The sequence below is a fragment of the Cricetulus griseus genome, chromosome 5, assembly GCF_003668045.3.
Source record: "Cricetulus griseus strain 17A/GY chromosome 5, alternate assembly CriGri-PICRH-1.0, whole genome shotgun sequence".
Classification (NCBI taxonomy): domain Eukaryota; kingdom Metazoa; phylum Chordata; class Mammalia; order Rodentia; family Cricetidae; genus Cricetulus; species Cricetulus griseus.
This window is the reverse complement of record NC_048598.1, coordinates 170,833,048-170,859,848: the sequence shown is the minus strand read 5'-3', so window position 1 is coordinate 170,859,848 and position 26,801 is coordinate 170,833,048. Positions and strand designations below refer to the sequence as shown.

General features: G+C 44.9%; 1 protein-coding gene across 11 annotated transcripts in view; it reads right to left on the bottom strand.

Moving 5' to 3' along the window:
* Positions 1–26,801, bottom strand: part of Atxn7l1 (ataxin 7 like 1) — a 227,757-nt gene that overhangs the window by 139,244 nt on the left and 61,712 nt on the right. For all 11 annotated transcript variants that reach the window (XR_004770068.1, XR_004770069.1, XM_027417019.2 and 8 more), the window contains one exon: positions 11,252–11,356. Coding sequence is in view for 9 of the 11 variants with exons in the window: in XM_027417016.2 (XP_027272817.1) it covers positions 11,252–11,356 (105 nt within the window). In the remaining 2 variants the exon portion in view is untranslated. The remainder of the gene's footprint in view (positions 1–11,251; positions 11,357–26,801) is intronic.

Here is a 26,801-nt window from a genome sequence, read left to right as displayed (position 1 = left end):
TCATGATAGTTTTGCTGTTTCGGAGTTCTATTTTTTTTTTTGGGGGGGTGGTGAAGAGGCTCTTGTGCCAGCTCCTCTTGTGGTTTGAGTATAGTCGTGTTATGCAGCATTACAAATCATAAACTCAGCAAGACCAGCCCTTCTCAGTCTCACTGAACCTTTGGCTCTGGGACAACACTTGACACACAGTTGGTATTAAATAAAACATCCACAAATGCTTCAAAAGTAGGAAGCTCCAGTTTCAACAAATAGACCACAATGAAATTATGAGTAGAAGCTATTTAACTTACTTTTTTGTGTGCTAGTATGTGTGTTGGCACACATGTGTATCATATGTACATGTGGTGGCCAAAGGCAACCTTGAATCGTGTTCCTCAGGCACCACATGCCTTCTTATTTTATTTGATACAGGGTGTCTTATTAGCCTGGAGTCCACTAACTAGCCAATCTTGCTGACCAGTGAACCCACTGATGCACCCGTTTCCACCTCTCCTCTAACTGGGAATACATGTGAAGGCAACTATGCCAGACTTTTTGACATGGGTTCTGGTGATGAAACTCAGGTCCATATGCTTACACAGCAAGCACTTTACTGATTGAGCCATCTTTCCAGACCCAGAAGTTTATCTTCAATTAAAGGTAGATTAGTGGGGCGGTGGCAGCACACGCCTATTAAAGGATTAACCAGCTGGATTAACCAGCACTTGGAAGGCAGAGGCAGGCAGATATCTGTGAGTTTGGGACCAGTCTGGTCTACAGAGTGAGTACCAGGAGGGCTAGAGCTGTTACACAGAGAAATCCTCAAAAACTAAAAAAGGTGGGAAAGGATTTGTCTAAGGTTCCAAAGATTCTATTGCTCTGCACTTGCTGTAAAGTGTATTTGCCACAGTGCTACTAACCTCACAGAGATACATAAAAGGGCATTTCATTGACTATGGACTTATTATTTGTGGGTCCCATGGGCATACATAGCTGTTGGAGGTCAGTAACAAACTGAAGGCAGAAAGGACGAGAGAAGAACACAGAGCACTCATGCCATCTCTGCAAGCTTCCTTCATTTTTTCTCTTTCTGATGTCTAAAGGTCTACTTCAAAATCTGCAGCAGACTTATACACATTCATGATTAGCCATTTATTTTTCCCATCTCTTTCTCACACACCCACACCAACAAGCAGGATCTGCATCACAGCCTAGAAAGGTGCCACTGAGAAATGAGAAACCTGTACTTCCCCCATATTGCTGAGGGACAGAAATGGCCTCCTGTACCACAGGTCAATTGTGCTGTTGCATGGAGTCTGAAAGCAAACCAGCCATGAGAAGGGACTGGGTTGGGAGGCCAGCTGGAGTCTGGCTCTGCTGCTTAGCCTGAGGAGCACATCTCTCAAGGGCTCCAAGCCTCTTTCCTTGAGAAGGACTTAAGAACAAAAGCAAAGTTCCTTAGGGTGAGGATGGGACTAAAATAAGAATGGAAAATGCTCAGCACAGTGCTCAATAAAGGTCTGAGCTTCCTAGTTACTGCACCCATCTACAGGTGAAAAGAAGAGCTAGGGTTTGGGACTAGGTGAGATGCTGTTCTTGATTGAGTATTAAATCTAACTTAAGCAGCAGTGACTCCGTATTACAAGTTTGTTTTGCTTGAGACAGTGTCTCCCTCTGCAGCCTGACCTGCCCTCAAGCTCAAAATCCTTCTGCTTCAGCCTCCCAATTACAGAGATCTCTGTCATGTGTCACTATGTCCAACCAAACATAAAAACTATTGAGCAAAGGAAAACGGTTTCACTCAGCTGTACATTCTTACAGTTGCAATGTTTGACTTATGGTATAATCAGTCAGCCCACCACTTCTTTCCTTGATTCTCTCTCTCTCTCTGTCGGGAGGGGGGGCTCTTCTTCAGATTTACCACACTGGATTTTCTTAAGATACGTGGTGTGGTTGCACATTACCAGGGACCCAGGAAAAACAGGATAAGGAAGCCACAGCACACATTTTTATGATTATAACAGAAAGGAAATAATCAATAATCTACAACAGGAGTTGATTTGGGATTTGGATACAATAATCAAATAAAAGTTCTTTTAATCTTAACAATATGAAGTTAAAAGCAGTGGTGGCACATGCCTTTAATCCCAGCACTTGAGAGGCAGAGGCAAGCGGATCTCTGTGAGTTCAAGACCAGCCTGGTATACAGGCACTAGTTTCAGAACAGCCTCCAAAGCCACAGAGAAACCCTGTCTCAAGAAAAACAAAACACAATATGAAGTTTGCATAGTTCCACACACTTTTGCCAAGTCTATTAATTAATGCTGCCAGGTTGACAAGGAATATATTCAAATGAGACCCACTTCCTTTAGTTATTTTATACTTTTTTGGTGTGAAAAAAAAACTAGTTTCACAAATTACAAGTAACAATAAAATAAAAAAAAAAAAATCACCTCAAAAACCAAATCTAACTTAATTGACATTAAAATAAAAAAAAACTCAAAATACCAGCCCTGTGACGTGGCAATCAGCAGCATCAGAAAGGGAGGCCTAGCAGGCTAATAAACTGGTGCCTATGCCCCTGGTGCCTCAGGGAGCCTGGGGCACTGACATCAGCAGGGGCTGACTTTCTCTGGGGCTCAGAAGCACATATGGCTTGTCATTTCTTCAACATGAGGTCACCTAGAGAGAGACAGAATTAAAAAAAAAAAAAAAAACAATCTTAGGAAGCCTTGGAACCTCATTAATTAGGCTCTCCCACACAGCACTGCAGGGCGGGTGGCTGCCTGTGCCCCCCCAACCGGTGTTGGCTTCTGGATGTGCACAGAAGGAATGGGGTGCCAGCCAGGACATGCCGTGCCTCTCGCCAGGAGCCAGCTCCACACTCATCTATTTTGCCACTCTCTGCTGTAGCTCACACTTTATTAAATTCTACAGCATCACATCAACATGCAAAACAGCCATTTGAAGGGCATTCAAAAACATATAATCAGAAAGGGAATAAAACCTCTCAGAGAAAGGGGCCGGTGAGTGGTGGCCTCTCTTGTCTAGTCAATAATATCCAGGTTCTTCAGTTCTAACCCATGTTTTTAAGGCACAGACACAGGAGGATTGTTTCTGTCTGATGGGCAGGGTGTGGAGCTGTGTGTTCTCTACTTAGAGACCAAGTGCTGAGGGTGGCTGCAAAAGCCTGTAGGATGTGTGTGATGTCTTCTGCCTTCTGTTTTAATTTTAATTTGAAGGGGGCAGGTCTTCAGGTTTACTCTTTTCTGTGATGCTGTGTTTTCTACTTGGCATATACCTGTGGCACAGAAATGATCTTTTCTTTCTTTTCAATATTCTTAAAATCATTCATTTGGACCCAGTAAGGTGGCCCAAAGCTGGAAAAGGCACTTGCTGCCAGTCTTCATGACCAGGGTCCACATGGTGGAAAGACAGAACAGACTCCTGCACACTGCCCCCTGAAGTTCACATGCACACTGTGGCACACTCATACCCAGCTACCCACAAAATAAATAAACAAAAATGTAAAAAAAAAAATGTAAAAATGTAGACAAAATAAATAAACAAAAATTTAAAAGCATTCATTTAATCTATAACCTACTGAATCCACATACATAATCAGTCATTGGTTTTAGATTTACTATTTTTGTAATGTAAACAGCTTTTGTTTTATTGGCATATAATCATCATATATAGTACTGGTTAGGGAAATTATCTTGTTGAGTGGATCTATGCAGTTAGAAATGTCAACTTTCTGTGTGGCTGGAATTCTATAAAGGCTGTTTCTGGGAAGGAATCTAAACACAGTAAGTATAGATTGTACCATGACAAATGGGGCGTCATGTTTCATGGCACGGGTTCTCAGATGTGAACAATCTTGTCCCGTAGAATGAACTGCAATGCCTAGAGATGCTTCAGCTGTCAAGATTAGGGGAGGACCACTGCTATTCTTCACATCTAGTAGGTGGTGGCCAGGGAAATTCCACCCTCAATGTCCTAGAGGACACACAGGTCAGCACCACCATACAAAGCTGATTCCAAAAGCCCCTGAGGACTTTTGGTACTCCACAAACAGAAGACAAGGCCTGAGAATATGTTATGCTCATTCCTTCACTTAGGCAAATCATACAACTTCATAAATGTTCAGCCCAATCCCCAAACCCAACACAGCTCTAGCTGTTACTTTTTTTATTATAACAGTCAAAATGGGTTAAAAGCACAATTACTGAAAACAGAAACAGTGTTTCCCACCACGGCACCATGCACCTGTCACCTTCCTCTCAAGTGCACACCTGTGCACACCTCCAGCGAGCACACCCCAGTGGTCTTCTTAGATATGGCCATAGAACTCTCTCTGGGTAGAGGTTAGAGCCACCACAGTCCTGCCACAATGACATCACTAAGGTCTCCCTCTCCCTCTGCAATGCACAAGCAAAAATCCTTTGGACAATGACTTGATTATAGATCTCTGAGGCTTATCACTTAATGATAACTTAATTACTTATAATTGCAATTATTATTATTATTATTATTATTATTATTATTATTATGTGTGTGTGTGTGTGTGTGTGTGTGTGTGTGTGTGTGTGTAAGCCAGAGGTCAACCTTGGGTTGACCTCAGGAGCTGTCTACCTTGTTTTGTCCACTTTGCTTTGACACAGGGTCTCTCAACTGACCTGGACCTCTTTGAACAGGCTAAGGTGTCTGACTAGTGGTCTCCAGAGATCCACCAGTCTCTGCCCTGGGATTACAGTAGACACTCTTATTGCTGGCTCTTTTATGTCAGTTCTGGGAATCAAACTCAGGTCCTCATGCTTGGACAGCAAGCATTCTGAGTTATTTTCTCAACACCAGCAAAACAGTCTTTTAGAGCACACTTAGTTCCACCACTGTGCTTCCCATATGCAAGAACACCCCCCTTAGTCATCCAGGAGACTATATAAGACGAACGATTAACCCATCTGAAGAATAAAGTACAGATAGGCAGAGTAACCCACCAAGGTCACATAACTAATAAGGGGTGAAGCTGGACTACAAATCCAGACAAACTAGCACTAGAAAGGATCCTCTCAACATGTCCCCGTCCCACCAAGCTACACCCTGGGCTGGACAACCTTCAAGGGGATGGCTGCTGAGAGGCCAATCCCAAAGCCCAATCAATGAATCGTTGCTGTTTCCTTCTTTCTGGCACCGCAGCTGTGTCAGGTCACCTGCACAGGGTTAGACCCCTGGAAATCACTGACCCCTGGGTAGCAGACAGGGTAGCATTCAACAGGCCCTGAGGGGGGGGGCAACCATGACACCAACTCCACACCAACCATGGGAGCCTCTGGGGCAGTGGTCATATACCCTGTCAATGTCTGAGTCACCAAGTGAGCACAGCTAGCAGCACAGATGGTGGCCAGTCCTGGGAAAGAGTATTGCAGTACTCCTGTAAATATAATGACTCTTGTCAGGGGATCCAGAGATATACTAGAGCTTCATGGCATTTCCAGGGAGCTGACACAGGGGCTTAATAAGAATGTAAACCAATATTTGCAAAGTGCAATCCTCAAGGCTCCCAGCAGATGTAATCACATTCAGGAAGACTACTCCTGTCTCCAAGGGTAGGGAGCTGCAGTGAATCACAGGAAGAACCATGGGCTGACCCCAGAGTGGCATCCCCTGAGACAGCAGGGAGCAAAGACAGGAAGCACTTGGCTAAAGTGCATATCCCATTTTTCATAAGAAACTTTCAACTTCATAAAAAGGGCCACATTTTATTGACAATAAAAGCTAACCTTTATTTCCTTACTCCATGCCAGCATATAGCCTTTTTCCTTTCCTTGCAGTGATTCTGCAGGGCAGGAACTGGCTTTCTCACCTCATAGGTGTGGAGAACCAGGCTCAGAAAGAAAGTGTAATTAGCCCAAGGCTTCACAGGTAAGCGTGAGTCAGGATTTTAACCTCCACAACTCAATGTGTTTCCCTTAATGACATTCTGGTTTTTTATATTGCTGCTGTGACATTGTGAGTTTGGTCTTTGTCCCAAGTTCCTGGCAGATGCTTAAATGTGTTACTTCCTTGGTGACAGGTGACATGTGACAGAGTGTGGGGAATCATCTTTTGTTATGTTTGGTTCTAGCCTTCAGTTTCTTGATAAGGAACATCTAGAACCCCTCCCCCCAGGTTTCTAGAATAAGCATCTTTGTATATGCTGATGCAGTGACTAAGACTCTAGACAACTTCAGGATAAGGGCTGGTGCTCAGAAGGCCCAGACACAAGCAGAAAGAGCAGAACAGAAGATCAGAATTTTCAGTCCCACTCAACCAGAGCTAAAGACTGAACTGAACACCAAAGCCCAGTGCTTTGAATCGGTGTGCAATGGCACCTCTACAGCCTGAGAGCTGAGAGGATCTGGGAGATCAGATGTGTATCCACATGCCCGGGTATATCTCAATTCTACAACAACAAAAGTGCCTGTGCTCCGGACCTCTAACTTCACCCTGTGAATTTCTATGTGTAAATCTGATGCTTTGTCACATTCTTTACGACAGCATTAATAGTTATAATAACAAGTTCAAGGCCAGCTTGGGCTACAAAGCTAGTTCCAGGACAGCCAGGGCTACACAGAGAAATCCTGTCTCAGAAAAAAGAAAGACTGTGTGTGTGTGTGTGTGTGTGTGTGTGTGTGTGTGTGTGTGTGTGTGTGTGTTATAACAACAGAGTAAACACAAGCAAACTGTTTCCCTGAACTCTGTGAGTCATTATAGCAAAGTGGGATCCCAAAGTCAAACAAAAGTATGAGTAACCTTGTGACCATTATCTGTGATTGTCATCTAAAATAAAAGACACTTGTATGGGCTGAACCTTTAACTTGTGGGTCTACACTTACACTGGGTAGAAACAGATTAAATTGAGCTTGGTGTGGAAAGCATATTATCTGGTGTGGGAAGTATTGAGTAAAAAAGTTTTCCTCTACCAGCTTTAGACACGTACCCACAATAACCGCCATGTGTGCACATACAGAAACATGTACCCACACATGCACAGAGAACACAAACACACTTTTGATCTTTCAATTTAAATTAAATAGCCTGTACACCATGAACATGAATGTCCTCATGCATTCATGACAGCCTTACTGTGAGGTTGCTGGGAATGCAGAAATGCAAAGGAATATTCCTAGCACTGACAGCAGAGACAAACCCCAGATAACTGCATGGCAGCTCCACAAAGCAGGCCAAGTATCCATTTAATAGATGAACCAACTGAGGTAGAGAAAGATGAAGTGGCCTGGCCCAGGTCACACACTCAGCAAGGGGAGGTACATAATCATTTTGCCTGTTTCCAAAGCCTGTCATTTCCAATATATGAACACATTTAAGTAACACTAGAGAGCTCCGGTAGTGGCCTGGGGAGAGTCATAGCGGGTGGGGCCTGAGGTCCTGCACTGTTTTCTTCCCCCAACAACCCACTTTCCACCTATATTCATAGTTTATATGGAGCTGCATGTAGACAGGCTGTGAGAGCACTGGTTGTGGCCACTCCCCTAGCTCTGTGAAGACACCTGCATTCAAAACCAGGTCTTCTCCTGTCTTGCTTTGAGACTGTGGCCAAAGCACCCAACCTGTTAAGCTTCAGCTTCCTGAACTCCAAAAGGGGTATAATATTCACACCCACTCCCCAGGGCTAGTAAAAGGGTTGTGTTTTCAAAGATATGCAAAGCACCTGGCATACTGCCCAGCATTTAGCACAATGGCACTCTTATTAACTTACTGAAACAGAAAGGCTCATCAAACAAGGTAAAGTCAGAAGGCAAGGAAGGAAAAAGAAGCAGTGCTGTGCTGTGCTGGTTCTGGAGATCAAAGTTGGTCTCGGGTACTAGGGAAGTGCTTGCAACTGATTTACAACTCCAGCCATGAACACTGTTAAACCAAATGCTTCTTCCCTGTCTCCAAACACCTGAGACAAGATGGTGTTGGAAGGTGGGGCCTTTGGAAGGCAGTCACATCACAAGAGTGGAGACTTCAAGGATGGGATTCATCCTTACAAATGAGGCTCCAGGCAGCTCTTTGCCTCTTTCTGCCACATGAGAATACAGTAAGAAGCTGGCTGGCAGCAATGTAGGAGACAGCCCACACCAAAATCTGATGCTGGCATCCTGACCTTAGACAGCAACCTCCAGAATTGGAAGGAATCAATCTCTGTTGTTTATAAGCAACCCATCACGGTATGGCAGCCTGAACTGACAAGGACCACAAAAGTATAGGAGGCATTCTGAGAGCTTAAAAAAAACAACTGGTCCCCCAAAGACTTGCCATAGCTCTAAGCTGCACCTTACATTCTCTCTGGTCCCTGAGAAATACGGTTTTGAATTATTGAAACACACGACTGGAGGATAAGTGACACTTTGCTTCCATTTGCTGAGTTATGGATCTGTTCCTATGGCTGTTTGTCAGCTGATTCAGCAAAAAGCTCAGTGCAGCCTGGGCTTCAAGTGATTCAGTCAGTGACCCCAAAGCTCCAAACTAATTTTCTGCTTCTGCTAAGAACAGGTGGCTACCATGTCATTGGCTTTCTTCCTAGGTTGTGTCCCAGAATTCACACTGAAAGCCTAAGGGTTCAGAGCCCCATGTATCAGTTACAACACACTTCCTCTGCCAGTGAGAGGATTCCTTTCCCTGAGGTAGCATCTGCATGGCAGTGACAACCTCATCAATTTCTGGATCCTTCCATCAAAGACTACTGGCAAGTTAAATTCCCAGCTAGGTTTCAGGCTTACAATTGAGCGTCAGCTTCCCAAGCTGGAACTTGCCCTTGTGTTCACTGCAGCACCTGAGTGCCCCGAGCAGCAGCACAGCCCTAGGAATGACTTGGCGATAAGCACTCAGGACAAGCTGGAGTCCTCATGCTCATCAAACACACAGAACAATGTCCCACAGATCTTCACTGAATAAAGTGTGCCAGACACACTGTGGCCTATAGGCTGAAGATGGATGCCCCAACGTTACAGAGGAACTTTGGGTGACTGTCCAGGCAGCGAGATGTCTCTGTCAGTTCTAGAGTTTATGTATTATCCTTCTGTGGTCTATGATGGAGTTGAATACAGTTATGGTTATAGTTTTCTTCAGTTATTATAAAAGATAAGTTACCCTTCTTTTTATTTAGACAGAAAAGAGGAGATGATGGGGGAGGTCCTTCTGTGTATATGATTGTCTTATTGGTTGATAAATAAAGTACTGTTGGCCAATAGGAAAACAAGATAGGAGTCAAGGAGAATTCTGGGAAAGGTAGGGGAAAGGGCAGAGTCAACATGTGAGCCCGGGAAGACAGGACGCTTACCGGTGTCCTATAAGATAAATCTTATAAAATAAATAGATTTATGATAATTAAGACTGAGCTAACAGATGAGAAACCCTAGTCATTGGCCAAGCAACATTTGTACCTAAGATAGGTCTCTGTGTGTTACTTGGGACCATAACGTGGCGGGGGGGCAGAACTTGGCGATCTGGCGGAAAGCACCCACGTGGCAGCAGGGCTCGGGCAGATGGAGTAAAGACTTATTGTTATAGGACCTCCTTGCCAGTGCCACACTTTTAATGGTTTACCTGTAGCCTCAGTTAGTAGTAGCACTGTTGGGCCTCTGACAGTTTCCCTTCAGAAAGGTGTGACCTTATTTCTCTTTCAGCCAGAAGAGGGTCGTTTGCTATAGAACAACGAAAAAGGTCAGCTTGTGCTGGATGCATGCTCACTCCATTTATGCTCCAAGTGCCAGAAATGAACATGCCAACATGTATACACACACATAAGTCACCTCCCCATGGAAGAGACAAAGAAATCAGAGCTGAACCCCTCCTCTCTTCAGATCCCTTTGTATAGTATTTACAAAGTATATATAAAGTATATACAAAGCTTTGGCTTTGTATAGTCCAAAGCCAAAGCTTTGGACTAACTCAAGATAGTGCCCGCCTCTCAAAGCACAGATTTTCTGCCTACTCATTATAAAAATAAGTCATACCTACAGCTGGCACACAGATATTATCTATATGGGGATATCATAGACACATATTAACAATGCTCGGCTAGTCTCTTGTCCCAAACACATTTAATTCTTTTATTTCATGACTACTTATCACAGCCTGGTAATACTAAAAGGGACAGGGGACGTGAGAACACACTGAGAAAGGGAAATGTGTTTTACGAAAGCACATTCAACATTATAATTGCTTCTTTTGTTCAAGTGTAATATTGAATATGCTCTGGAAACAACAGCAGAGGGGCATTCAGATTCTGTTGATCAAAGAGGTCATGGTTAAATAAGACCGGAATGTACTGACCTGGACTCACACAGACATGACAGCTGGAGAAATCATCTGCTCTAACTCCTGGCTAAGATAAGGAAACAGCCACCCAGAGAACCAGAGAAAGTAAAAGACTTCTTGTCTAAAGTCAGAGAGGTGTTTAGGAACGGCCACATGGCTTCTCTCTGTCCTTATGTCCACCAGTATTGAGTGGGGTACGCAATTTGCTGTTGATGGAGTCAAGGAATTCATCACAGCCTCACAGCCAGGATGCTAAGGTACTCAGGGAAATGAGGTTTTTTTGTTTGTTTGTTTGTTTGTTTTTTGTTTGTTTGTTTTTGGTTTTTCAAGACAGGGTTTCTCTGTGACTTTGGAGGCTGTTCTGGAACTAGCTCTTGTAGACCAGGCTGGTCTCGAACTCATAGAGATCCATCTGCCTCTGCCTCCCAAGTGCTGGGATTAAAGGCATGCGCCACCACTGCCCGATAGAAAATGAGTTCTTAAGCACACATTAAAAACATAGTAAGAGGGATTCTTGAAAGGACAAGCAGGATGGGAGGTTTTATCTACATCCTGGGAGCAGCATCCAATGCTACACACAATAGCCACCTGTGGTTCTAGCCCTACCCTGTGTGCAAATCTGGGGAGTCTCTCCCATGTGCCTCCTTGGTGGTGGGGATGTCAGGTTGCAGGGGAAGTGCTTCCTCCAGCCACCATCCTCCCCTCTTCTTGGCCACCGGCAGAGGCCACCACCAAGGTACACAACAGTTTCAGATTAGTCCTATCTACTATGGCTTGCTGCAGACTTTGTCCTATTTGGACTGACAGAGGGAGCATGTGACCAAGAAGACTAAGTTCCTACCAGCTCCTCTGTGTACGGAGGCAGCAGCCCCAGGCCAGTATCCCCACAGCCTTGGACTGAGACAGATTGGAACCCAGGGTCAATGGTTGCCCATGCATTCACCAGGTGCAGGAGTGCACTTACCACAGTGTGACTGGAAGACCTGTGGCTTGACGACCTGGTTACAGGCACTGCACACAACCAGATAGAAGTCATCATGTGCTGGATAATGGCCAAACAAGTGCATATCTGTGGGGAGGAAAAAAGCAATTAAGTCTCAGAAGGCATACAGTTTCCTCTTGGAATTTCTTCCAAGGACAGATTTTTGCAAGACACACATAGGAAATCAACCATTTACTACAGAGAGCACATCTTGTCACTGCACAGCTATCCAAATTGCAGAGAAGCAAAGACCTTCAGAAAACCATCCTTCAGTAACCACTCCTGGAAGTTACAATGATAACTACCAATCTGGTCACAAACCAGGGAAATGACAGAGACAAAGCCACAGCCCAGCGGTTATTGTAGGACTGATGGGTTTCCCCATTACTTATTCTGTTTCTACAGCAGTTCACTCAGATGAGTAGAGAGATGAGAATAGAGCTGGAGTGGCCATCTTAGCCTCAACTGAGGGAACCCTCAAGGGCAATAGGATCTTCTGAGTGAGCGGCCTGTTCATCACCATCACTATTTGAGTTCATTGCTGTTCACTTGATAAGGAATTACTGAATGCCTGAAAATGTCAGGTACTGTGTTAGGTGCCAGGGAAAACAGGAGGAAAAGAATGAGGTTATTTCTCTCTTGTGGCTTATGGTGGCAGTAAGAGGGACACAAAACAGATTGCCACAATGGATGTCATTGGTGGTGGTGGTGGTGGTGGTGGTGGTGGTGGTGGTGGTGGTGACAATGGTTGCTAGAATAAATTTTATGAAGTCTTAGAAAGAGTGACAGGTAAGCCTCATCTGAAGAGGAGGGTGGATAAGCTGAGGCCTTAGCCTGAGGGACTGCAGAAACCCCTATAGAGGTGGGGGTGGCTCAAAGTTTAAGCCAAGAAAGGAGGCTCTGTACACTGGAGGTGGCTCTTATTCTCTTGATTTGGATAGAACAAGGAGGGGATTGGAGTGAAGCTGTCAAGGGCCCAGAAGCTGCATAGAACAAGGTAAGGATTTTGATCTTGATATTAAGAACAAAGGAAAGCTATTGAGTGTTTTGAAGCAGACATGCAAAGCAATCAGACAGATACTGTGGAAAAAAAAATCAGTGATGGAACATTCACCTAAGACATAATGCCTTTGTCCACATACAACTTGTGCATGAGAGCTCACAGCAGTGTTCTTCATAATAGGCCACAAGTAGAAACCCAAATATCCATCAACTGATGTATGGATAAACAAAATACAGAATACTGTCCATCTACAAACAGGAATGAGGGATACTACAACATGGACGAACCCTGAGAGCATCCAAGGAAAAGGAAGCAGATATGAAAAGGAGGAAAAGCATGCTCTGCATGTTTCCACATATGGGGAAAGGTCCAAAATAGTCAAGTCTACACAGACAAATAACTAAGTGCTTGCCTTGGGATTTAGGGACTGGAAGCCTCATTGAGGACAATAGGAATTTCCTAAGATTTCCACTGGTAACACTTGCAAGACACTGAAAATGTGGACTTACATGCTTTAAATGGGAGATTTGTATGGTATCCAAATTAAATCTCAGTAAAGCTGTCAAACAAATAAAGGCCAGTTCTGAGGAAATTTGTGGTCACATCTCATGAACAGAGAGTAGCAGGAGGGCCCAGAGGATTGCACCACCTACCTCTTCACTGAATGGCTCCAGGTTGAGTCACTTGGGCTCTGACAATACATGCACGAAGGTGCTTCTGTCATACATCCCTCTCATGCTCCAGCCTGTTTACCAGATTCAGCCTATATCTTGACTGAGAATCCCCACCCCAACATATGACAGTTCCCCCAAATTCTACCTAGGCCAGAAGGATGGGCTGAGCTCTTCAGGCTATGGCAGCTCACCACTCAAAGGATGAACAGCTCAAAGGCTGCCTTTCAGCAAGCCCATGCTCTGCACACCTTTCCCAGACAGCCCCATTGCTTCTATGGCCATGGAGCCAGCACTGTTATCCTGTGTTAGGGAGCAAAACCTTCACTCCCCATGACGGAGACCAGGGACTCAGCCCCACAGCAGGCACTGGAGATTTGGGCTGAAGTGAATCTCTAACTTGTGAGTACCTCCAGGGGAGCTGCAGTGTGTTATTTATCCTCCTGTATCCCCCTGGCCCCTCCACTTCTACTTCTAAGAGATCTATACATACCTCTGCCAGGGTCTTCAGAGGAGCTCTATTAGTCAACACCCAAGAGGAAGCCCCATAGGAGAGGCTGGGAGAGAGACAGCCTATGATGGGCCCAGCCAAGGTATAGGATCCAGCCTGAGCTACAGGACTCAGAAGGCAGGTGGGAAGGTGGGATTTTAGTTCATACAAGGGGCACATCACCTTCTGAGGATTAATTGCTAACACCATTCTTGCTTCACTTGTATTTTCGGGTTGCTTATTTTTTAGGGTGTGTGTGTGTGTGTGTGTGTGTGTGTGTGTGTGTGTGTGTGTGTGTGTGTGCAATAAATGCCTTTTGAAGATATATTTGAAAACTATAGAAAAGGCAGAAGAAACTGTATGTGTATGTGTGTGCATCAGTGCACATATGCCTGCATGCATGTGGAGACTAGAGGTCAACCTAACCTGAGTGTCATTTCTCAGGCTCCATCTACCTCCCCCATCCCTTTTAGAGACAGAGTCTCTCAGTGGCCTGGAGCTTGTCCTGTAAGTTGGGCTGGCTATCCAGCAAGTCTTGCCTGGGACATGCCTGTCTACCTTCTCCGTGCTGGGATTACAGACACTCCACGATACCTAGCTTTTTATGTGGGGTCTAGAGATGGAACATAGACTCTAATGCTTTCGTGGCAAGCACTTTACTCAATGAGCAATCTTCCCAGATCTACAAAAAGTATTTTTAATAATTTTTGGTGATCTTTACTAAGTTTGCATCTCTCTCAAGGACATTTTCTACCCAGGTTCATGCTTGTAAAGGTTAAGCCTTGTTTACTTGCAAGTAAACTTGCAAGTGGACTTGCAAGCCTTCTGCAACAGACTAAGTTATGAAGGAATAGAAAGATTTCATTAATCAAACACACACACACACACACACACACACACACACACACACACACACCACCTACTGGGTCACTGCTGAAGGCAGTGACTGGGCTGGTTCCAGGCTATGGTCTCCTAAGTGTATATTCCCCTCAGGCCCTTCATCAATAGAAAAGTTGCTTGTATTCTCTCTGCAACTCTTTGAGCTTTGTACTGCCCTGCTCAGAGCACATCTCCTGTGAAGAAGACCTGCATGTCTACTTGCTTTTGCCTCAGCAAGACAACCTTAGGGCTCATCTGAAGGCTTTCCAGGGTCTGGGAAGCAAGACACTTACGTGGCTTCTTAGATTCCAGAAGACCCACCCTCCACACACAACACACTTCACATAGCTGTTGCTCAAGGTCAGTGTGCTATTTGATTAGAGTAATAAGGGCCAAGGATGAGAAAGAGAAGACAGAGAGGGTAGAAAACTAACGTGCCAGGCACAATGCTAGCTGTTCAGTAGTCTCTCTCTTAATTTATCCCTAGAGCAAAGCATTGAATGCACAGTTTTAAAAAACAGTGGTGTTCTGATATGGGTATGTTTAAGAACATGTGTATCTTCCCAACCCCACGTTTGGGGCTGTGACTGAGGTAGTGTGAAATCAGCCCCAAGGGAATATCTATACCACAGAAATAGGCAAACAGTATGACTCAGGCCTTTGCTTTTGGAAGAGCTGTTGTTAAACATTTACCAGCTCAATACTCAATCTGAATGGGCAAAAGTAAAAGGTAAGATTCTCTTTGTGCCACACCTAATGATAACTGCCAAGCACATGCTAATGCATACCCTTTTGGAGTCTGTGATGTACAAATATTATCTCAGCTATTCTCATCATTAACCTATGAAGTCAATGCTTCGCTTTCCAAGCAAGGGAATAAAGGTAAAGGCAACTTGCCAGATCTCCTAAGGCTGGATGAGATCACAGGCCACCGACTCCAAAGCCAGTGTTCTTTTCCTTAGTGAAATGCAGCATCTTCAATAACAGAGTGAGGTCCCATTCTATAGATGAAGAAGTCCATTTGGAAGGCTCTGTGGTTTGAATATGGGTTTTTTTGTAAGATTGACATGAGATTTCATTGATTCTGTGTCAATGCTGGGAGACAGCAGGACCTTTAACAGGTCAGCATGAAGATTGTGTTTCTCAAGGTAGTAGGGTCCATCTAGCAAAAGCAGGTTATTAAGAGCATCAGTCCATCCTCCATGCTTGCCCTCCTCCATGTACAATGTCTACCCTTCTACATTCCACATTATGATGCAATGCAAGCCCCTTATCAGATGTAGCTGCCTAGCCCAGGACTTCCATCCTTTAGAACTGTAAGTCAGAATAAACTTGATTTTATAATGACCTAAATCAGAAGGGTTATCTGAAAAACCAACAGGCTCCTAAGACTAGTGAGTGGGTAGTGTATACACAGTGGATACTCTGGATATGAGGTTGATCCACATGCTGGGTGGGACAGCACATTTCATCATGCTTCTCAGACTGGTGAGCAACTTAAAACCTATGAACTATTTATTTCTGGAGCTTTTCAGTTCATGTTTTGGACTGTTGTCAACCACAGGTAACTGAAACCATGAAAAGCAGGTCACTGGGTAAAAGGAGACTAGTGTATTTATAATACAGAAGTCACCATTCACAACATTCTATACTTTCCATCTTTCCTTGGATAGCTGGCTGTATATACATACATACATACATACATACATACATACATACATACATACATACACACACACACACACATCCCATTGGGATATGGACAAACTTTTGTGAACTAGCATAAGATTATGTTTATGGCTTCAATTATTATCTCAAGAACCTGTGCATAGCAGGGTCAAGTTGGCATGACCATCACTTCCTCCCTGGCTCTCAGGCTCTCACCTGAAACGCCTCCATCCCAGATGGCAGAGGGAGGGGAACAGATAACTCAATAGATGCCAAGTTTGAGACAATAAAATGGTATCTACAAAAGTGAAGCAATGAGTCTGCTTTCTCTGAGAAGTTGATAACTTGCTACTAAAAAAGAAATCAGTAGAATGGGGATAGTATTTTGTTGGAGATATACAGCTTACTAAGGAGAATTCTTTTGCTGTGTGTGTGTGTGTGTGTGTGTGTGTGTGTGTGTGTGTGTGTGTGTATACCAGTTTACAACCAACATTCTCTTGTTGAAATGGTTGCAGTCAGGAAAAGGGCAGATGGCATCTCACTATTTGTATAGCACTTGTTTCCAAGACAGAAGACAGCTGGCTTTGTGGATTTGAGATCAGACTAGATGCCGTGCATTTTGGAATCTGCCCCTGGACCCCTTACACAGCTCAGGACTTTGACATTAAGAAACAGCAACTGGAGAAGGCCGGAGAGATGAAGAGCCTCAGCAAGGATGGAAGGAGGGCAGGATCCTTCTGCAGTGGAATCCCGTGCACAGTTCAGCATGCACAGGGAAGAAGCTGCCAGGAGCAGAATGCTTTGAAAGCAGCTGAACAGCTTATGGGCAATCAATGCTACCTGTGCTCAGGAGAAAAAAAACACAGTGGGGGGAAAAAAAAGACGAAACAGGTACCCTTGAAGTTTAGCTTCATGAAAGAAATAATAAGGCCCTAGGAAATGGCTTTCGCTTCCTCCAAAAGTCTTTCCAGGGTGGTGAAAGCACTGTAGGTACAACAAGAATTATAAAATGGCAAGGAGGCACAAGCTTTACACACACACACACACACACAGAGAGAGAGAGAGAGAGAGAGAGAGAGAGAGAGAGAGAGAGAGAGAGAGAGAGAGAGAGAGAGAGAGAGAGAGAGAGAGATGCATACACACATACACTGTAGCATACTGAAAATAACTTTACCACATTAAAATATGTTTCCCTTTAATTTCAGCACACCAAGCTACTTTCCCAAAGGATGTGAGAGCCAGCCAGGCCTAAAATGTTCACTTCTCACTCTGGGCAGCAACCGCCCTCACAATGGTCAGGCGGCCAGTGCTACAAGATTTCCTCAGAAAGCTCTCAGGAAGACATGCTGGTGGCTGATGGCAGTTTTGATTCGTGGGCTTCCACTGGCATGAACTTGGGCTCAATGATTTAGAGGAGCAGCCACTGTGGTTCAAGGACAAATAGAATGACTGCAAGCAGACTCGAATTAGGACAATGAACAAATGGTCCTAGGAGCCTCCCTTTTTCTATCAATCTCCGTGTGCTTTGTTATGTGGTTTTTATTAGTACTTTTTTGTGTTAGTAGCATTTTATACATTTTATACATTTTAAACACTAATGATGACACATGGAAAGCTGAGAGGTAGGGATCACAAAATTGTTCTCTATTTTGCTATGACAGAGTGATTTTGTTGGCTCGCTCCAATATCTCTTTGCATCCATACAACAAAATAGTCTAGAGTCTTCAAACCATGATGGACCTGACATTTCTTCTCCAGCACTGTCAAGCTCCCCTCTAGGCAGAGCTAGTGCCTTTCAGTTTCTCAAAATTCGGAAAACCAAAGCCTATGCACTTCAAAACCAGCAAGATCTGGAAAGGGGAACTGGAACCCAGTCAGAGAGGAAGCAGTGGAGGCTATGGAGGCCTTGAGCACAAGGTGCTAGCAGCCAGGCCCTGCTCTGCTCACCTTCACAGGCTGGGTTGAACACATCTCCTGCCTGGCAGCCAGGAAACACAGGGAGAAAGCAGAATTCCTATACAACTATTTGAATGTCCCTTCTGGGTCCCCAACCTCAGATCAACACAGCCACAAGAAGGTCCTTTAGAGGCAGTCACTCAAGGTGCATGAAGACCAAGGGGCTGCACTAAACCCCGAGAGTCTTCCTTGGACTTTAAAAACACAGTGCGCACAACTGCTGCACCCTGGAGTTAGCACCCTGAGTTCAAGTTACAGCTCTACCATTTGGCATGATAATGTTCTCAAAGCTGTGTTTCTGTCTCTGAAATAGAATGTGCTATTTGTGAAAGAGCTGGCACTCGATGGAGATTTCTACAGTCCTCTTATCTTTTAGAACTCACGTGACCCCTCCCCAGGGAAATGTCCTCCCTTCCCTCCTGCATACCCTCACTCAGCAGTGAGAACTGCTGGCTTAGGCCTCTGACTCTCACTGTGGTGAGGTCTTCTGGAAGACTGGTTCTGTGATGCATTGCTCTTGATATCTCCAATGGCCAAACGGCCTGGCACACAGTAGCTTAATCAATGCTAATGCATTAACCAGGATGAAGTTCCCAAGATGATTTATTTCCCACCGTCTTCTATCTTCTCTCTCAAAGGAGACATAGCAAATGATATCAGCTGCCCTAACATCCATGTTGTTATCTACATTACAAGGTCAATAATTTTATCAATTCATTTATTTTTTGAGTTTTTGTGAATCTAAGGAAGTTCCAAGTGGGCCACATTAGTGGTTTGTGCACATCTCACCACACAAAGTGTCAAATGACTGAACCCTTCTAGAACTGACAGTCACCACTGTGTCCTGCTCTTAGTTGTCATTAGGGGTGGGCTTGGACATTCCATTTTTTATTGCCTGATTCAAGATGCTCTTTACTTCAAGACCACGTGTGATCTATAGCAGGGACTATCTAGACTTTTGCCACACTTCCTGCCTTAGCTCTAACCTGTGTGAACCTGAATCAGAACACGCAGGATCAGTTCAGGGCACACTGTGTTAGCCTTAGCACAACCTGAAAGACAATATGACTGGCCAGCTGGGCAGCAATGACCTTGGCAGCTAGGAGATTAATTCTGTTAAGGGCTCCCCTTTGCCTATACCTCACAAATCTGACACTAAAAATGTTCCTCCAGATGCAAAACCTGTCCCAGTTCTTGCAAGCAGTTACAGGGACACCACACTCCTCCCTGTCCACTCATACCCACCTTTATCCACCACCCTAGCCAGGCATGCTGGTAGCTCCTGGTCCGATCGGTTCTGCTCTAGCCTTCAGGACAGAGGAAGCCACTCTGTCAGGTTTCTGAGGTGTCCTGACCAAGAAGTTTAGAGTCAGCTGTGTAGACAGCACAGCCCCATCCCCGCCCTTATCAAGTTGGTCCCACTGTCCATGATCTGTGTGAAGGCAAGGATCGGGAGGGACAGCATGTTCAGTGCAGAACCTATCTTGAAGTCATAGTTCACTATGACTTGATCAGAGGAGAAAGATACATCAGTTTATGGGATGGGATCTTAGTCCCTTTTGCCTGGCTTGCTGAGGGCACTTTAAGAACTGAGTAGAGAGGTCAATGGACTTTCAGGGGTCATCACCAGACCCCACACCCTTTCTTCTTTCTGCTCAAAAGGTTTCTGCTTAGTATTTTTTGTTTATTTTTTCAGTTTTTTGAGATGGGGCTTCTCTATATAGCCCTGGCTATCCTGGAACTTCCTCTATAGATCAGGCTGGCCTCAAACTCATAGAGATCCACCTGCCTCTGCCTCTCAAGTATTGGGACTAAAGGTGTGCACCACCAAGACACGGCACTTATACTTTCTTTAGGGACTACAGTTTGGATACATATTTTCACAATATTCTAAGTCCTTCCTGGGATATTTTTTCTCAACTCTTGTTCTGTAGGCCGCGTGTGCGCGCGTGCGCGCGCGCACGCGCGCGTGTGTGTGTGTGTGTGTGTGTGTGTGTGTGTGTGTTTAGTATCTGTGTGTCTGTGTGTGTTTGTGTGAGTGTGTGTGTGTCAGTGTGTATATGTGTGTAGTGTCTGTGTATGTATGTGTATAGTGTCTGTGTATGTGTGTGTGTGTGTGTGTGTGTGTGTGTGTTTAGTATCTGTGTGTCTGTGTGTGTTTGTGTGAGTGTGTGTGTGTCAGTGTGTATATGTGTGTAGTGTCTGTGTATGTATGTGTATAGTGTCTGTGTGTGTGTGTGTGTGTGTGTGTGTGTGTGTGTTTAGTATCTGTGTGTCTGTGTGTGTTTGTGTGAGTGTGTGTGTGTCAGTGTGTATATGTGTGTAGTGTCTGTGTATGTATGTGTATAGTGTCTGTGTATGTGTGTGTGTTTGTGTGTGAGTGTGTGTATATGTCAGTGTGTATATGTGTGTGGTGTCTGTGTATGTGTGTGTATATGAGTATGTATGTGTGTTTGTGTGTGTGTACATGTTTGTAGTGTCTATACATGTGTATGTGTGTGAATGTGTATGTATGTGTGTATATGTGTGGATTGTCTGTGTGTGTGTGTGTGTGTGTGTGTGTGTGTGTGTGTGTGTAGTGTCTGTGAGTGTGTGTGTGAGTGTGTTGAGTGAGTGTGTATATGTTTGTAGTATCTGTGTGTGAGTGTATGTGCATATGTATGTGAGTGTTTATGTGTGTGTGTGTTTGTGTGTGTGTGTGTGTGTGTGTGTGTGTGTGTGTGTGTGTGGTGTTCCTTACTCCAATACCTAATGTTCACAGAACTTTAAGATCTTGTATATATGAGGCCAGTTTCCAAAAAATTCTGGGGTGATTTCTACCACCCCCTTCAGGGGTGCTTCTTGAGGTCAGGTTGGGTCTTCCAGCACTGCCTGTGGTACCTTCCCTTTTCCTATTCCCCCAAGGCCCTCTGAAGAGACCTCTGTGAGGTGGGGGGAAGAACCATAGTTCAAGGAACAGGTCGGTGGATTTGGGAACCAGAAAGTAATGACGCCTATGATTTTCCTTACAAAACAGGTTATGATCCAATGTGGTTTGAATGTCTCTCCCCAAAGTATATGTACTGGAAACTCAATCCCCAGCACAACACTGTGGATTTCTTAGAACTGAGTGGGTTACTAGGGCAGAGGACAAACACTGTTACCACAATAGTGGGATAGTTACTGCAGGAGTGAGTTCCTGACAAAGGGACAAATCCCACCTCTTCCCTGCCCACCACAGTCCTGTGGGACTTCTTGTCTTCATTCTCTCTCCTCCACCATGAACAACCCATCAGGAGGGTCCTTGAGATCTAGGGTCCCTTGACCTTGGCCTTCCAGGCCTCTAGAACTGTTAGGAAATAAATTGCTCTATAAATCAGCCAGCCTGTGCTAATTCCATTATAACAACAGAGAATGTACTCAGATCTGGCCAAAGAGGATTCTCGGGTGGAACATGAATGTGCTATTAGCACACCTGAAGTGGTTCATGGGGAAATCAATGGCAACATCTGCTTTCATGCCTCATAAAGGGCACTTCACTCTCTCCTGGCTGTCCTAGAGGATGGACTAAGAGCCCTTCTAAGTTCCTTTTGGGCTCTTCAGTCATGTTAGATGGTCCAAAAGGAAGAGTGCCAAGAAAAGGTGTGTGAGGAAGGGGAGACAGACATGCCTATTGCTGCACAGTAAATCTCTAGAAAGAACAAATGAATATAAAATCAGAGTGGCTCACTCTGAGGAGTTCCAAGGCTCTCTATCTGCATGGTCTATGTCTGCCACAGGAAGCATTAAAGGATTTTACTTTGGTGTCCATGTGTTTTATTGCTACACCTGGGGGAGGGCAGGGCAAAAGTAAGACAGTTTTAAAATAATCACTCAATTAAAATTTAAAAACTAAACTAAAAGAAACTTAATGAACAACAAATGAATCCAGCTGGTCTTCAAGGGCTATAGTATATAGCTCAGGAGACCCTGGCTGGGCTGACACACATTGTCACTTCTCCAGCATGTCACAGTTCTGTGCATGCATTCAGTGTCAGAAGTCTGAGAGAAGTTCCTTGCAAGGTAACAGAATCCAGACCTCTCTCTGACATGCAAATGGTCTCTTTGCTTTAAAAAAATGGCTGTGTGAGTTCCACCATCTTGTTTCATGCCCTTTGTATGCTGAGAGGCTCTTATTCTAGGTATATACAAGACAGAAAGGTCAGGGCAGGGGTCAGGGATGGGTGGTCAGCTGACTGTGAGAGTCAAACCCACACCATTTTGAGGACTTCCACAGTCCTGCTAAGACAAGGACTTAGAAGGAAGCCATTCTCTTTGGATCTGCTGCTATTACTGATAAATGTACCCAATGGCCACCAGAGGAGCCAGACAGTATCTACTCATCACATATGCACAGCAACTAAAAAGACTTCTTGAATGATTGGGTAGCTCATGAATACAGGAAAGCTGGCATGATGAGCCCTTCACCAGTGACACTGTATGATGCAGGGTTGGCTATTAAGTTATTGCTAATAAAGTCATCCAGAACATGTGACGGAAACTAGTAACTCTCAAAATCAAGAAGTATAAACCAGAAAAATCTCTCCGTTGTTTCAGATCTTGCTCCACGATGGAAGGCTACCTCAGGGTTCTGTCTACAGAGGGAAACATGATGAGGAGATACTGTATGAGACTCTGTGAACTGGAATTCAGGAACAATAGGTGGTCCCAGATAGTCCCTTTTTTGTTTGTTTTTCTTTTGCAAGACAGGGTTTCTCTGTGCCTTTGGAACCTGTCCTGGAACTTGCTCTGTAGTCCAGGCTGGCAACTCTGCCTCCTGAGTATTGGAATTAAAGGCCTGCTCCACCAACGCCCAGCAGTCCCAGATATTCTTGATGAGTCCATGCGCCTGTGAGCTGACTCTTATGTGGAGGGTGCATGGCAAAAGACCCTTGATGTGGTGGCACTTGTTAGTGTAAAGAAGTGGTAGGCTGTGGCTGCGGTTTATTCAAACTGGCAAGGCAACCGCTCTCCCTCAGAGAGCCATTAGACGAGGCTACAGAACCCTCCAAATACCTTTCAAAATGATAGTGGTGTTGCCAGGGGATAAATGTGCTATGTGGCTCCATGAAGAGAAGTGTGTCCACTCAGCAGAGTCAGTGGTGGGGGGTGGAGAGGAACTGTTTTAACAGGCCTGAATCAGTGTGCAAAGCTCTTTCACTCTTGGGACATGGGATATCCTAAGGCCTTAAGGCAAGAATGGGTATTCACAAGATAAGTCACAGCTGGACCAACCACTAAGCCAGGGTTCATGAGGGACAAAAACATATTTCTATTCAGGAGAACTAATACCCAAACATCATACTTAGGCTGCTCCAGTCTGTCCCTCACCTGACAACCTACTCTCACGGACTTGGGCTTACAGCAACAGCTACCTTAGAGATGCTGTAAGCACAGAGGCCCAGGGAGAGAAAGCTGTAGAATTAGAGGGCTACAAAAGCTGTTTCAAGGTAATGGAAAAGAAGATCAATCAGCTGGAGGAGAAAATCATGTCTTTGATGGCAAATTAAACATCAGACCAGTTATGGCCAGAGGCAAGAAGGGAGCCTGGGAAAAGGGTGGGTGAACCCATGGGATCTGGCCCTGAGCTCAGGGGCCCAGGTTTAGTTTCCACCAAGTGCTCCCTGGCTGATCCCCTCATGCCCCATCACAGTCCCTGCAACTGTACAAATCCTGAAGGGCCTGCTTCAGTGGGACCTTCTCCAGGAACCCTCCGTCCCCACATAACTCACCTTTCTCCGAATGTGCTCAGCCTTTGGCCCCTCATTGTTGCCTTTGGCCAACTCTACACCATGTCTGAGGGTGACATCTGTCCCCACCACATGTACACTTATGTTTTATTTACAGACTCAGGTGTTTACAGTCAAAATGAAGACTGTCAGAAACAAGCTCAAACTACAATGAGTAGAAAGGAATCAAAAGCTGTCTTCCTAAGGGCACTGCAGAGATTCAGCTAAGTAGCTAGGGTAGAGGAGGGGGCAACAAATGCCTGCTCTGTCCCTTGCTGACTATGCAGTAATATCAAGCCATAGGACCGACCTCTCTGGCTCTCCCTTTCCTCTTCTGGAAGACACCTTTCCCACTAGGATGCCTTAGGCCAGTGTCGGCCTTTTACAGACAGTTAAGTTCCTACAGAACTGAACTGAACTTTGGCCTGAATTAGCCAGGACACAAGCCAAAGACCCTCAGAGGAGCACTGTGTTTCAGAGGCAATTCCACGCCATGCTTACAACACAGGTTACGGATTCAGATGCCTGTCTTTCATCCTGGTACCACCTCCATGGAAGATGGCTCTGGGCTCCTGTTTTGTCATCTGAAAATTTTACCTAAAACACAATGCCAGAGATGACTTGATGTTTTTGCACTCACTTCTTAAGTCAAGAGAAAAACCTCCTTTGTGCTCTGTGGTCAGACACTAATCCCAGTGCTAGGCTAGCCACCTGGCAAATCCCAACCTCAGCATACATGTGGAACTGAGTCAAAGCCATGGATGCTTCAGGCCAAACCTTCACCACCACCAGATAAACAACCCGATGGGACCTACAATGCACAGGCAGTTTCTACATCAAGTGTTACTCTGGATTCAGGCCTGGGGTGAGCAGCTAACCTTCAGCCCCATTATCAAGCCTGAAGCTCCCATAACCCTGACTCATCCACATACCCCCAGTTAGTTTTAGAAAGTCACCCATTAAAATGTCAGGCCTGCAGTTGGTCCTGCTTCAGCAGATCCACTGGAGAAACATGGACCCTTCTGAATTTCTCCATTCACCAGTCAGGTGAGCAAAGGGAATTCAACACAATTTTTTCAGTAAATCCTACTATGTTCTGGAAGGACATGGTTTGAAAATCTATTTTTTGCTTTTATTTATTTAAGGTCTGCATGCCTGGGAGTTTTTTCATAGTGCTTCTTGCTAAACACACACACACACACACACACACACACACACACACACACACACACACACACAAAGAGAGAGAGACAGAGAGAGACAGAGAACACACACACACACACAGAGAGAGAGAGAGACAGAGACAGAGACAGAGACAGAGACAGAGAGACAGAGAGAGTTAAAAGAAAAGAAAAAAATCCCACCTTCCTGTAATAGTACCAACAATACCCCAGGTTCACATACCAAAGTGACTGTACCTCCTGACCCAAAGTTTCAGATGGCAGGAGGCCCTTCTAGAAGCCTGACTCTGGTGGTGACTGCCCTTTCCAGGGCTTCCCAGAGCTCACTCATTTTGCTTTCCCTGATTTCAGCACTGTTTTTTTTTTGCTTTTGTTTTTGTTTTTGTTTTTTTTTTATCCAGAAATACAACTATCTTGCTAGTATCTTTCCCCTATTCTAGTGGCTTTGCCATACAAACTGCTGGGGGCTGAGGGTCCTGATGCATCATGGGATGATCTTGCTCTAGAGGGATCAAATGTCCAGATGAGAAGTTAAAAGCTCTTCAGTCTATTCATGACATGGGAGTTGCCCATATTGGTGACCTTGGACCTAGTCCCAGCTTTCTGTCCCTGCATCAGGTCCATTTACTTGGGTCAGTATCCAGCCAACTTCAACTGAGATGCCACACACAAATTTCATGCCTGACCCCCTAGCTGCCCCATCACTGTCATGGGTGAACAGTATATATGCATTCAAAGCACAGTATATGGGCATTCTTCTCCTCCCGGCTCCGTAACAGCTTCCCATCAAACACAACAAGTTTATTGTGCCACATCTGAGTACCAGAGTCTTTCAGGATTCTTTATGGCCAGAATAATGGAATTGTAAATTGTGAAGGTGAGTTCCAGGGATCTGTATTTTGGAATAGAGCTCTCCAGGTGACTCAGGTGTAGCTGTTTAGCCCTCACTGGGTAGGATTTCCTAACAGTTCCTCCCATAGAAAGAGCCTATAAATTTATGTGTTTTCATCCTTTGATCAAATGGACAAGGAAGGGAGCACACGGTGAAACTGCTTATTTGATTTGCTGGTCCAGCCCACTGACACAGGTTTACAGCATCTCCTTTCTGATGCAGGGGAACAGTTATCAGCCAGTCACAGGAAGCAGCCAGGAAGAGACCCTCTACAAGCAAGGGACCAGGAGGCCACACCCTAAGCTTCAATGGTCAAGACTCCTGCCAGCTCTGGTCAAATGGACAGAACTGGGAACTCCTTAGTCACACAACCCAGGTAGCCATAGCCCCAGCTGTACCTCCAAAGCTGACAGATGTGGCCTAGCCTCTCAGCCTCACTTGGAGGCAGAAGGCAGAGATTTCTCGGGATGCAGAAGACCCTCTCAAACTAAGAAAAGCAAATCCCTAAGCCTGAGGCAAGTAGACAGAAAGGGGCTAGCTGTCATGCCTACAGAAGTGACTGATTAAGGGGGCTACTGTACCTTGTTCCAGGGGCAACTCTACCACATTAGGTGCTGGCCAGAGGCTGGGCTGGTAGACACTTAGGGGAAGATATATTGATAAAACAATAGTACTGAAACATCACCAATCATGGTGGCCAGTCCTCACTTCATACTCAGCTATGCCATGTGCTCTATATAGATCATTTCATTTAACCCTCTCAGCAACCCACAGATGAGGAGCCAGAGGCCTAGACATCAAGCTATTTGCTCTCCAGACCCTGGTTTGGAATGGTGGAGCTCACATTTGAAACCTGTCTGGTGACACAAGACTACTAGGCTATTCTGTCTTTCCAAAGAGGCTCTAGCTCAGAGAAAAGGAGACAGGCAGAGAAGTGACCCAACTTTGAAGCCAGTTATGATTTCACAGTATGGAGAAGCGTTAACCAAAAGTGACCAAGAAAGAATGGCGCACACACCAAGGCCTCTATCTGCATGAACAGTCA